Consider the following 13,965-nt stretch of genomic DNA (forward strand, 5'->3'; position numbering starts at 1 on the left):
TATAGATAAGTTTTAATCTTTTAGTGGATCAACCAGTACGAAAAAGGGAACTAGCAGACCTACCAAAACAAAGAATCATATGAGACCTGCCATCTAATGAGTTGGTTTCATGGTAGACACTGTAGACTGCTAAATACCTGTCATCATTCAAGCAGAAACACGTAGGTGGATAAAGCAATGACATCACTGATGCCAGGTGTGTGCATAGGTTATGTAAGTCGCGTCTCATGTTTATTGTGTATCTGTGCGAAGAGTTGTGCTGCGATGGATGAGCGGTATACTTTACAAGATGGAAGTTTACTCTGCAGGATGACTGTGCTTTCTTGGGTTAGAAGCTTCCAGCTAAGGAAAGTGGAACATAAAACACAAACATAACAGCACTGTCACCACCACATATATGTCAATGCCTAGAAAAGGCGCCGTACGTCATGACTCCTGTCAGCAGTTTTATCACAGATCAAGGATATTTTCTCTTTTGTTGCTCGGTGACTGTTTCACTAAATCAGGAAAGTTTATAGACTGCAGTAAAGGCACAGGATGTCACTATTTACTGCTCATCACGTCTTTACAAACTTTCTAATTCACTTTGTCATTCAAGCTCCCATTATTTCTACCGACTTCAAGTGCCCTAAAAATGATGAAAACGTGTCTTGATCGTATACGTCTCACAGCTGAGGGTTTGTTCCAACTGTTTCCACTTCAAACAATCCCCTGTAAGCTAAGCAACACAGCAACACAAATGTATATTCTATGTAAGCGATCAGTTGGAGTGTATCAGTGCAAGTAAACAGAGTAGATCACAGAGGATTGTCTAGACTACTGTAGATACAATTGTAGAAAACCTCCAGTAGTGAAAAGTTTGACCAGATCAGCAGACAATATTGTGTAGGACCTTATGGCACCGAAACTACTCTGACTCATTAAGATCTGAACTTCACAAGATCTCTGTAGGTGTCCTGTGGTATCTGAACCAAGGCCTGTAAGATTTCAAGTAGATCTGGCTGAATTCAGAGCACATCCTACAAATAACTTATTACACCTGCCGTATACCGGGAACATCGCAAACATTAATACGCAAGACACGGCGAATAACGGGAACACCCCACAAGACCTGCCGTATACTGGGAACACCCCACAAGACTTGCCGTATACTGGGAACACCCCATAAGACCTGCCGTATACTGGGAACATCCCACAAGACCTGCCGTATACTGGGAAGACCCAACAAGACCTGCCGTATACCAGGAACACCCCACAAGACCTGCCATATACCAGGAACATCCCACAAGACCCGCCGTATACCGGGAACACCCCACAAGACCTGCCGTATACTGGGAACACCCCACAAGACCTGCCGTATACTGGGAACACCCCACAAGACCTGCCGTATACTGGGAAGACCCAACCATACCTGCCGTATACAAGGAACACCCCACAAGACCTGCCGTACACCAGGAACATCCCACAAGACCCGCCGTATACCGGGAACACCCCACAAGACCTGCCGTATACCAGTAACACCCCACAAGACCTGCCGTATACCAGGAACACCCCACAAGACCTGCCCTATACCAGGAACACCCCACAAGACCTGCCCTATACCGGGAACACCCCACAAGACCTGCCGTATACCGGGAAAACGCCACAAGACCTGCCGTATACCAGGAAAACTCCACAAGACCTGCCATATACCAGGAACATCCCACAAGACCTGCCGTATACTGGGAACACCCCACAAGACCTGCCGTATACCGGAAACATCCGACAAAACCTGCCGTATACCAGGAACATCCCACAAGACCTGCCATATACCAGGAACATCCCACAAGACCTGCTGTATACCGGGAACACGCCACAAGACCTGCAGTATACCAGGAACACCCCACAAGACCTGCTGTATACCGGAAACATCCGACAAGACCTGCCGTATACCAGGAACATCCCACAAGACCTGCCCTATACCAGGAACACCCCACAAGACCTGCCGTATACCGGGAAAACGCCACAAGACCTGCCGTATACCAGAAAAACTCCACAAGACCTGCCATATACCAGGAACATCCCACAAGACCTGCCGTATACTGGGAACACCCCACAAGACCTGGCGTATACCGGAAACATCCGACAAGACCTGCCGTATACCAGGAACACCCCACAAGACCTGCCGTATACCAGGAACATCCCACAAGACCTGCTGTATACCGGGAACACCCCACAAGACCTGCAGTATACCAGGAACATCCCACAAGACCTGCCGTATACCGGAAACATCCGACAAGACCTGCCGTATACCAGGAACACCCCACAAGACCTGCCGTATACCAGGAACATCCCACAAGACCTGCTGTATACCGGGAACACCCCACAAGACCTGCCGTATACCAGGAACACCCCACAAGACCTGCCGTATACCAGGAACATCCCACAAGACCTGCTGTATACCGGGAACACCCCACAAGACCTGCAGTATACCAGGAACACCCCACAAGACCTGCCGTATACCAGGAACATCCCACAAGACCTGCCATATACCAGGAACATCCCACAAGACCTGCCGTATACTGGGAACACCCCACAAGACCCCACAAGGAAAGTTCATTACCTCTATATACATTGTTTTTTAGGGTTATTATGTGGAATAGTATTGACATCTCAGGTTTTGTGCGATGAATCGTAATTTGTTATGAATCATTCATAAGGAATTGTTATCCATTCATTATGCACTGTATGAACATTCAATTTATTGAACACTAGAGCACTTTTGCCCTTTGGTTTGATTCTTAAAGCTATTTTTCATGTACCCTAATAGCACCTTACATTAACCTTGTATGATATGTCATAAAAAGAAATTACTAAATTACTAATTGAATATATATTTTAAAGGTCCAATGCAATGGAGATTATTGATTACAAATAACTAATATATTATATTGATTTTCTGTCTTTCTAATTACTATGCACTTTGATACTAGAATTACTTTTATGTAATCATGTCCAGTTGACGCAATCTAAGGCTACTTTCACACTAGCGTTTTTTTTAATACGTCGCAATGTGTCGTTTAGGGGAAAAAACGCATCCTGCAAAGTTGTTTGCAGGATGCGTTTTTGCCCCATAGCGTAACATTACCGACGCATTGCGACGTATTGACACGGTGGCGGACCACCGGGAGCAAAAAACATTAAATGTAACGTTTTTTGCTCCAGACGGACCGCTTTTTCCGACCTCACATGCGCGGCCGGAACTCCGCCCTTACCTCCCCGCACCTCACAATGGGGCAGCGGATGCGCCGGAGAATGCATCCGTTGCACCCGTTGTGCGGTGCTAACAACGCTAGCGTCAGAATCTCGGCCCGACGCAATGCGACGGGCCGAATTCCGACGCTAGTGTGAAAGTAGCCTAAGAGAGTTGTAACACTTGTTGCAAAATGTATTTGTATGCTCCGGTCCCTCTATCTTCATCCTTCTTCGTATGTTTTTATATGAGTAATAATTTACTAAAAATATTTTTTAACATATACAGTTTTTTTAAACAATTCTTTTTTTACCCAAGGTCTACATTCACCTAGGGTTATTTGTAGTAACTCCATATACGGTAACACCCCACAAGACTTGCCGTATAACGGAAACACCCCTCAAGACCTGCCGTATACCGGAAACACCCCACAAGACGTGTCACATACCGGGAACACCCCACAAGACCTGCCGTATACCGGAAACACCCCACAAGACGTGTCACATACCGGGAACACCCCACAAGACCTGCCGTATACCGGAAACACCCCACAAGACGTGCCACATACCGGGAACACCCCACAAGACCTGCCGTATACCGGTAACACCCAAGACCTGCCGTATACCAGGAACACCACACAAGACCTGCTGTATACCGGGAACACCCCACAAGACCTGCTGTATACCAGGAACACCCCACAACACCTGCCGAATACCGGTAACACCCCACAAGACCTGCTGTATACCAGAAACACCCCACAAGACCTGCCGTATACCGGTAACATCCCACAAGTCCTGCCATATACCAGAAACACCCCACAAGACCTGCTGTATACTGAGAACACCCCACAAGACCTGCTGTATACCAGGAACACCCCACAACACCTGCCGAATACCGGTAACACCCCACAAGACCTGCTGTATACCAGAAACACCCCACAAGACCTGCCGTATACCGGTAACACCCCACAAGACCTGCCGTATACCGGTAACACCCCACAAGACCTGCCGTATACCGGTAACACCCCACAAGTCTTGCCATATACCAGAAACACCCCACAAGACCTGCCATATATCGGAAACACCCCACAAGACCTGCCATATACCAGAAACACCCCACAAGACCTGCCGTATACCGGAAACATCCCACAAGACCTGCCGTATACCGGAAACATCCCACAAGACCTGCCGTATACCTGAAACATCCCACAAGACCTGCCGTATACCGGAAACATCCCACAAGACCTGCCGTATACCGGAAACATCCCACAAGACCTGTCGTATACCGGAAACATCCCACAAGACCTGTCGCATACCGGAAACACCCTACAAGACCTGCCGTATACCAGGAACACCCCACAAGACTTGCTGTATACCAGGAACACCCCACAAGACCTGCTGTATACCAGGAACACCCCTCAAGACCTGCCGTGTACTGGAAACACCCCACAAGACCTGCTGTATACCGGAAACACCCCACAAGACCCATCGTATACAGAAACACCCCACAAGACCTGCCATATACCAGAAACACCCCACAAGACCCATCATATACAGAAACACCCCACAAGACCTGCCATATACCAGAAACACCCCACAAGAACTGCCGTATACCAGAAACACCCCACAAGATCTGCTGCATACCAGAAACACCCCACAAGACCTGCCGTATACCAGAGACACCCCACAAGGCCTGTCATATACCGGGAACACCCCACAAGACCCGCTGTATACTGGCAAAACCTCATGAGGTCTATCGTGTTACAGGAATATCCCACAAGAGCTGCTGTATACTGGGAACACCACACACATTACTCCATAAGACAATGCATATACTGTGAACCCCACAAAAATTTGCCTTATACAAGGAACACCCCACAAGAGCTGCTGCATACTGGTAACACCCCACAAGATCTGCCATATAACAGGAACACTCCAGAAGTGCTGTGGAATATGTTGGCGCTATATAAATAAAAAATATTATTATTATTATAATTATTATTATTAGAAGACCCCATGTATACTGTGAAAACCTTACAAGACCTGCCGTATACTGGGAACACCCCATAAGATCTGCCATACACCAGGAAAACCCAACAAGACCTACCGCATACCGGAAACACCACACAAGACTTGATGTCTACCGAGGATACTCCACAAGATACAGCATATACCGGGAACACTCCACAAGACCTGACATATACATGGAACACCCTGCAAGACCTGCCGTATACCGGGAACACCCCACAGGACCCGCCATATACCGGGGACACCCCACAATACCCACAGTATCCCGGAAACACCCCATAAGACCCTCTATACTGGAAACACCCCACAAGACCTGATGTATACCAGGAACACCCCACAAGACCTGATGTATACCAGGAACACCCCACAAGACCCGTCATATGCCAGGAACACCCCAGAAGACACGGCAAATACTGGGAGCACAAGACCTGCCATTTTGGAGATGCGTGACCCAGTAATCTAGACATCGTGTCTGTCCTGTATCACACAGACCATCACACTCGCTCTTTATTGCTGTTTCCATGTGATGAAGTTAGAGAACTGACCGGTCTGTTATTTATCCACCAACGACAAGCGTTACTGTTATTAATGTTATGGCTGACCCTGTCACTAATTATAACTTTATGCCTTTTGTAGTTGAGAGACAGGACAGGGCTAAATATAAACCCGAGCCTTTATGACATCCTGGGCATTATAGTCCTACCACGGTTTACTCTTGGCTTGCCCTAGTCGTCTATCCTGAATGTGACCCCTGCAGAATACGATATGTACAGTAACTTTGATGACTTTGCTTGGCTGTTTTCTGTCCCCTCCTTTATACCGGGCCCGGTCACCCCTCCAGGGGAGGTCCCGTCTGGGCCACTTGCGTCACTGGGACAATCGCTATAGGTGACGAGTCCCTTATCAATGCACCTGCCGAGAGAGGGAGTGACGAGGAGAAGGACGGAGCCGGCACTAGGTGAGACTTCCAGACCGACAGGTTGGGCGAGATTCCCTCAGCTGCACTGGGCCAGTGTAGACAACCTGAAAAACTGTCCGTAAGGTAACAGGCGATCATAAGAAAGGGGCACTCTGCGGGATGAGGAGACGTGTGAGAATACTGCGAAATATGATGTAACCTCCAACCTCGGAGACCCAGGAGGTAAGAGATTACGAGAGTCCGGCAGATAAGAGAGCGCGGAGCAGCCGGTACCGGCGTCACCATGCAAATACATCCTGCCGGGCACAGGCGCCGGTGTGGAGCACAGCTGGCACTTATCCGGCTGCCCACTACCCCATCCTATTACAGGATTATCACCTGTGCAATACTAAGGAAATCCTGAAAACATGACCTGTGGGGGCCGGGAGATTTGTCTAGTCTTTATGCAGTTGTGGAAAAGCTTCAGCTGTGAGAATGAATGCGTCTCTATGGGTTTTCATGTTTGCATGTTCCAAATCACTGACAGCAAACAGAGATCTGGAAAATGGGGAGGAACTTAAATATAAAGGGGGCAGGTGCCATGAGGGGAATTTTTGAAGTCAGTTTCGTTTGCTGAGATTTGTGCCTAACGTATTAATGTGTTGCAGAATTTGGCACAGTTCAGGGCTGATTTCCAGTTTTTATGTCATCGCCCTACTGAGGTGAGCGTGTAACCTTTCTTACCACATTTAAAAAATTCAATCAATGCTCAGATCATGCACATTTTTTCTTAATGTGTCATAAAATAGCAAAAAGTCCCCACATTTTTGAGCAAACAGGCGTGTAGCAAAATTTGCCAATATTTTTAGGCCAAAAAAAAGGGTACAAAAACCTTGACAAATTTGCCGAAAAATTAAATAAGTTGGAGAACTTTCCATTGTCCAAGATAAAGGCGTCATAAGGCACAGAAGATTGGATGCTATTGTAGCAAACCCACAGCTGTGAAAAGCTATAGAGCCAAAACATGAAAACTACCTGCCCAATGTTGTGTAGATCCCCTGCAAGGAACCAAATTATTGCCCTGACCCATTTGAAGGGCACGTAAAGCTGGCAGATGCCCCCATTTAAATATAAGGGGTCCCGGGAGGGTTAAGTATTTATTTATTATTATTTTTATATTATTTCCTGTTTTGCATTATTAAAATGAATTATTTTTATGATTTTTACTTTTCTTTTTCTGTTGTGTTTGTTCTGTATTACTTGTAACCTTCTCGTCAGCAGAATTCTCATTAGACGAGGAAATCTGAGGCTAAAAATAAAAATGAAAATCTAATAATATAGCATTTAACAAATCCACTGTAGTGTCTATATACGCACACGGCACAGCTCATGCTCATAAGATCACAATGCGGCTTTTACATAGGACTGCAGGTGTATTTAATTAAATACCTTTCATGGCTGAGATGAGAAGCAGCGGCCTCAGAATAAGACGCTACGTAGATAGCCAAACGGGCTGAGTTACATTGTTTGCATAGCTCCCATGGAAGTAGGTGGGAGTTACAGAAAGAGCGAGGGCGTAAGTAATGGGTGCTGGGGTTGCAATTGTACCCGCGCCCTGGAATCTAGGGGGCCCATTGGTCTCTTTGGCCCATATGAAGACTCTCCATACTGGTCGCAGCTGTGACCTGTCTCAACCAGTGAGTGACCAGTATTGTTTGGTAATTTCTATAGCATTGAGATGGAAGTAGAGGTCCACAGGATAAGCTGCAGGGATCAATAAGGGTGAATACTACTTTTTTTTATTTTTTCTAAGTACCTTCAGTTCCTTAAAAATTATTCCCATCCCCTCCCAAAGCCCCCAGACAATCCCTTTAAAATTAATATTTGTAGGTTTTACTGTGTGATTAATAACTCCTAGATCTTATTTCTCAACAGATCGCTATCATGGAGGACGAACCCCCAACATCTATCGTTGATGAAGATGGAATATCAGAGTGTGTGATCTGTTTCACATCGTATGACACTCTTTTCCATCTACCCAAGGTCCTCTCGTGTGGTCATGTCTTCTGCCTGGAGTGTCTGTCTCGAATCATAGTTGGCTCAATGGAGCCAGAATCTCTTCCTTGCCCAATATGTCGGGTACCAACCCCAGTTCCACCAAAGAAGGGTCCTCCTGCACTGTCAACTGACAAAGACTTGCTAAAAATGCTGAACCAGTCACTAACGTGCCCGGCGCCCTCTTTGAGATTCAGCCGAAAAAAGGGCCGATTGTATGTGCCACAAAACAACAGTCTCAACGTCAGCTCTGTCAGCCTCAGCATAGACCTTGGTCGGCCCCCACCAGAACCTCATTCTCCTAGAAGACTGTGCCAACTCATGAGGTCAGGAGGATGTGTTTTCTATGGTTCAATTATTTTAATTGTGATCCTTACAGTGGCCCTGATCCTGGCTGGAGTCTATATTTTCTACCTACTTCCTTGGCGTTACAATAATTATCAGGGGAATGGTGGCTACAACGAAACCCAAAACCAAAATAAAACAACGACCACCACCGCCATAATGAATACGATCTTTTAACCGACTGTACTTGTCTTCACCAGTGAATACATTTTGTCTTCAACAGAAATATGATTTCCCGCCATACGCTTGGGGAACAAGATGTGCCGTCTCCATTATGTGATAATATGGGAGGACGTCCAACGTTTTGGAGGAAATTCCCAAGAAGAATGTTTTGGTGGAGTCTTATTCACACCTCAGACCTAGTGATATATTCCTGGAAATAATTTCTTCATTCTCATACTGTTGACTGTAATTTCAGGATCCTATAAATAGTAAATGCTGATGTAAGTCTTTCCGATGTGTCCTGTAGATTGAGGCTTCATCTGAACAAGATGGTAACGAGACGCAGCGCTGTGATTGAGCCATGACGATCCAAGGACTGAGACTGAACTTTGTTATTAACCTCCAGCTTTGTAATAGACAATTACTGAGCTAAATTATTTTCACAATGGACTTATTTAGCATCTAAATCAGGATATTAATCATAGACTTTTGGATCCTTCATGTGGAGTATGAAGAACTGTTTCTTTCATAGAGTTGGCTTTGGGTGGAAGTTATTTGTAGATAAAGGATGAGCATGATTTTATAGTATGGTTCTATTTGAGTTGAGGAAGCCAAACATATAAGGAGGAGACCCCATCCAGGTTCACACAATGGGAAAATGGGGCAAACACTTTGATTTGACCCTTGGTCAGGCTTCTGTCTCCCTTGTTTGCTTTGAGGTATCTGCAGAGAGGGTGAGTTTCATGCAAATCTGCATAGGGGATTGGTGACAAAATGAACCTGAGCAGATCCTTGAGTCTCCATTACACCTATAGCAGTCCCAAAGATGTCTCTATAGCACAGAACTCGAAAAGTAAATTTGTCCACACACGGTTGGTTGAACCTGTGATTTCAGTAGGACTGACTGACTACTTACGTGTATGTAAACCTGCCACCCCCATCCCCAACAGCAAACATCAGGGGGAAAGAGAAAGAAATCCAGGAACCACGGGACCAGACGTCCTCCTTTTTGTAACTTATTAGTACAGAAAAATCACAAAGTTTCAGTCACGAAGGGCCTTTATCAAGCCACAAAAAAACAGAGATGTGCTTGATAAAGGTCCCGTGTGGCTGAAACATTGTGGTCTTTCTTTACTAATAGAGTTACCAAAAGGAGGACATTTGGTGCCCTGATTACTGGACTTCTCTGTACTGCTACAACCTTGTGGAGGGTTGCAACAAGTGTGTATGGACATCAGGGTGGTGCATGGGACTCATCTATAGAAAGAATCAGTGGAAACATAGGTCTTGTATGTAGAAATTTGATATGCCTGATCCACTGATCCCACAGGACATAGACTGCTGACTTACAATTCTCTCCACAATAACACCACATGCATGGCTGATCGAGCATATGGGGTAGTCAGGAGAAATAACAGGCAGCTGAAAGGGTGCACAATCAACAACTATCGGAAGTCTATGGCCATTTTTAAGGGAACTGGGGTTGGGTTTGTTTTTAGGGTTGTTTAAATGAGAATGGGTGAGTTTGTAGGATATAGATTTTGGGTGATCTCCTCATCATCTCTATGGGCCAACCCCAGAATTTAGGTAACCTGCTGATATCAGTGGGGTCTACAAACGGAAAAGAGACCCTTGCCATGAGTGACTGTGACCATGTGAAATGCAGAGATCCATGGCAATCAATACTCCACGTTATAGTAACATTTCTGGGTATTAGGGCCTAAGACAAGCTCTAAAGAGAGAAACACGTTACGCAATTGTGATTTCAAATGCAACTCACTACCTCGTGGTGTGAGGCTTGGTCTCTTCACCTCCTCCGAATTGTCACCCCATTACTAATAAACTGGACTTGGGTCCCGACGGGACATGAGCCGAAAAGAGTGAGAGGGCCAACTCACAATGTAAATGACCGTCAAAGTGCCTAGATGACTGAACTCGGGGCTGTTGGGCACTTAGGGAAGTTAAGGGAGCAAGGAGCCCCAAAGTTTAGGTTGAGAGAGTCAATTGGTTGAGTATCAATAACACATGTGGTGTAAATCACCGCTGGTCCAACAGACGATCCAGTCCAAATACTGACAAAAGTAGTTCTTACTCTCCAATTGTAGTTGTTACTCTCCAATTACAGATGAGATGTTTCTTCCAAACACAGCGCCACTCCCATTTACAGGTTCAGTTTGGTATTGCAGCTCGGTATGTGTCTTGGCGTGCCACAAACCATAGGCAGGCATAGCACTGTATGTGCAAAATATCCATGTTTGTCCACTCCTTTCACTGTCATGGCCTCCTTATCACATTCTGTACTGTGTCGCCCTCGTATTCTTCAAAATATCAGCAAAACAGCATCATTGACATTTAGCAGGTGGAGGTCACATGATTTAGTGTGACAGCACCTCTGAAAAAGAAAAGAAGGGCGTCACGTGAGGCATTTCGGGAAGGCCAGGGCCGGGCCTGTGCACAGATTTATCCAAACTATCTTTGTTGCTCATATCAACAAATCAGAGCGTAGCTTTCATTTTACCAAAGCAGTTTAAAATATGAAAGCTGCGCTCTGATTGGTTGCTACAGGCATCAAAGACAGTTTCTCTTTTACACCGTTTTGACAAATGGGGCCGTAGTCTTGTACCTCAGTAATGGTTATTAGGGTTAGTATTTATAGTCGGCACTGATCGGGTGACAATTACGTGACTGTATTATCCTTGGTATGTGCCAAACCTGCCGATACTGTGAATAAGATCCCAATAATGGGGCGAGCAGTGAATATGGATGTATATTTGTTTTTTTGCGATGTTTTAGAAAGAAAAAGATTCTAGAAGTCAGTATCTTACAAAGTGCAGATGGAACTAACACACATTTTCTTTGTACCGTTTCTTTAAATCCTATCATGGGGAAGGGTTATGCAAAAAAATGATTGGAAGAGCAAAATGGGCGGGTTCCCTGTGGCAACCAATCAGAAGCTGGACTTGATTTTACTCCTGTCAGTTGGGATCTGATTGGTTCTTATTAGGTGAACATTGTAGACGCTCATTTTTATTAAAGAGCCCCGGCTTTATTGGCCTCGGCACTCACATCTGTCTTTATATTCTTGATCAATTTAAAAAAATAAACCTGAGGATTCAGAAATGTGTCTGCTGCGTCATTCTTAGTTCTTTAATACAAGCCGGCTGTTGAGGTTCTTGTTGTGCTATGGTGGGGGTAGTAGTTAGTGCTTCACAGGCTCTAGTACCATATGACATAATTACTCAGTGGAGATTTACAACACTCAAGGAATTTATTTATACCCATCCTTACTTTGTCCCACAGAAATGAGAACAATGATCGCGCCACTGCAAAGATGGCGGCCGCTTATCTCCCTAATCATCAGGCCTGCCGCGGGATCGACAGGCCTGCCACGGGATCATTAGACCTGCCACAGGATCATCAGGCATACCACGGGATCATTAGGCCTACCACGGGATCATCAGGCGTGCCACGGGATCATCAGGCCTGCTGTGGGATCATCAGGCCTGCAGCGGGATCGACAGGCCTGCCACGGGATCATTAGACCTGCCACGGGATCATCAGGCTTGCCACGGGATCATTAGACCTGCCACAGGGTCATCAGGCCTGCCGCGGGATCATTAGGCCTGCCACGAGATCATCAGGCGTGCCACGGGATCATCAGGCCTGCCGCGGGATCATCAGGCCTGCCGTGGGATCATTAGACCTGCCACAGGGTCATCAGGCCTGCCGCGGGATCATTAGGCCTGCCACGGAATCATCAGGCGTGCCGCAGGATCATCAGGCCTGCAGTGGGATCATTAGACCTGCCACAAGATCATTAGCCCTGCCACGGGATCATTAGACCTGCCACGGGATCATCAGGCCTGCTACGGGATCATTAGGCCTGCCGCAGCATTACCAGGCCTGCCGAGGGATCGTCAGACCCATTACGGGATCATCAGACCTGCCATGGGATCATTAAAGCTGCAGCGGAATCATCAGGCATGTCGAGGGCTCATCAGGCCTGCCACAAGTTCACCAGGCCTACCATGGGATCAACAGGCCTGTTGCGCGATCTGTCCGCCATATATACTGTATTCTTCATTATAAAGGAAAAAAGGTTTCAAACATACTTTTACTTTTAATCTTCACCATGCGCAAGACATGAGCTGTGAGAAACCACATCCAGTTACCTTGTATAATGCACTACATCCAGTCACCCTGTATAATGTACCAAATCCGGCCCATCCTGTATAATGTACCACATCCAGCCTGTCCTGTATGATGTACCACATCCAGCCTGTCCTGTATGATGTACCACATCCAGCCTGTCCGGTATAATGTACCACATCCGGCCCATCCTGTATAATGTACCACATCCAGCCTGTCCTGCATGCTGTACCACATCCGGCCTGTCCTGTATAATGTACCACATCCGGCCCATCCTGTATAATATACCACATCCGGCCCATCCTGTATAATGTACCACATCCGGACCATCCTGTATAATGTACCACATCCGGCCCATCCTGTATAATGTACCACATCCGGACCGTCCTGTATAATGTACCACATCCGGCCCATCCTGTTTAATGTACCACGTCCAGTCACCCTGTGTAATGTACCACATCCAGCCTGTCCTGTATAATGTACCACGTCTGGCCCATCCTGTATAATGTACCACATCCGGCCCATCCTGTATAATGTACCACATCCGGCCCATCCTGTATAATGTACCACATCTGGCCCATCCTGTATAATGTACCACATCCAGACCATCCTGTATAATGTACCACATCCAGTCACCCTGTATAATGTACAACATCCAGCCTGTCCTGTATAATGTACCACATCCAGCCTGTCCTGTATGATGTACCACATCCAGCCCGTCCTGTATAATGCACCACATCCGGCCCGTCCTGTATAATGTACCACATCCGGACCATCCTGTATAATGTAGCACATCTGTACCATCCTGTATAATGTAGCACATCCGGCCCATCCTGTATAATGTACCACATCTGGCCCATCCTGTATAATGTACCACATCCGGACCATCCTGTATAATGTACCACATCCAGCCTGTCCAGTATAATGTACCACGTCCATCCCATCCTGTATAATGTACCACATCCGGCCCGTCCTGTATAATGTACCACATCCGGACCATCCTGTATAATGTACCACATCCGACCCATCCTGTATAATGTACCACATCCGGCCCATCCTGTATAATGTACCACATCCGGCCCATCCTGTATAATGTA

The 13,965-nt window shown here is 46.3% G+C and overlaps 1 protein-coding gene across 3 annotated transcripts; it reads left to right on the top strand.

Moving 5' to 3' along the window:
- The first annotated feature begins 6,150 nt into the window (after positions 1-6,150).
- RNF225 (ring finger protein 225) lies at positions 6,151-11,839 on the top strand. Of its 3 annotated transcripts, XM_069746226.1 has the most exons (3): positions 6,224-6,400; positions 6,826-6,879; positions 8,093-11,839. In XM_069746226.1, the coding sequence occupies exon 3, from the start codon at positions 8,102-8,104 to the stop codon at positions 8,732-8,734; it is 633 nt and encodes a 210-aa protein (XP_069602327.1). In that variant the 5' UTR covers positions 6,224-6,400; positions 6,826-6,879; positions 8,093-8,101; the 3' UTR covers positions 8,735-11,839. The 3 variants fall into 3 exon arrangements, with proteins under 3 accessions (XP_069602328.1, XP_069602327.1, XP_069602326.1); XM_069746227.1 differs by lacking the exons at positions 6,224-6,400; positions 6,826-6,879 and adding an exon at positions 6,151-6,217; XM_069746225.1 differs by lacking the exon at positions 6,826-6,879.
- The last annotated feature ends 2,126 nt before the right edge of the window (positions 11,840-13,965 follow it).

This window comes from Ranitomeya imitator, chromosome 2 (genome assembly GCF_032444005.1).
Source record: "Ranitomeya imitator isolate aRanImi1 chromosome 2, aRanImi1.pri, whole genome shotgun sequence".
NCBI lineage: Eukaryota > Metazoa > Chordata > Amphibia > Anura > Dendrobatidae > Ranitomeya > Ranitomeya imitator.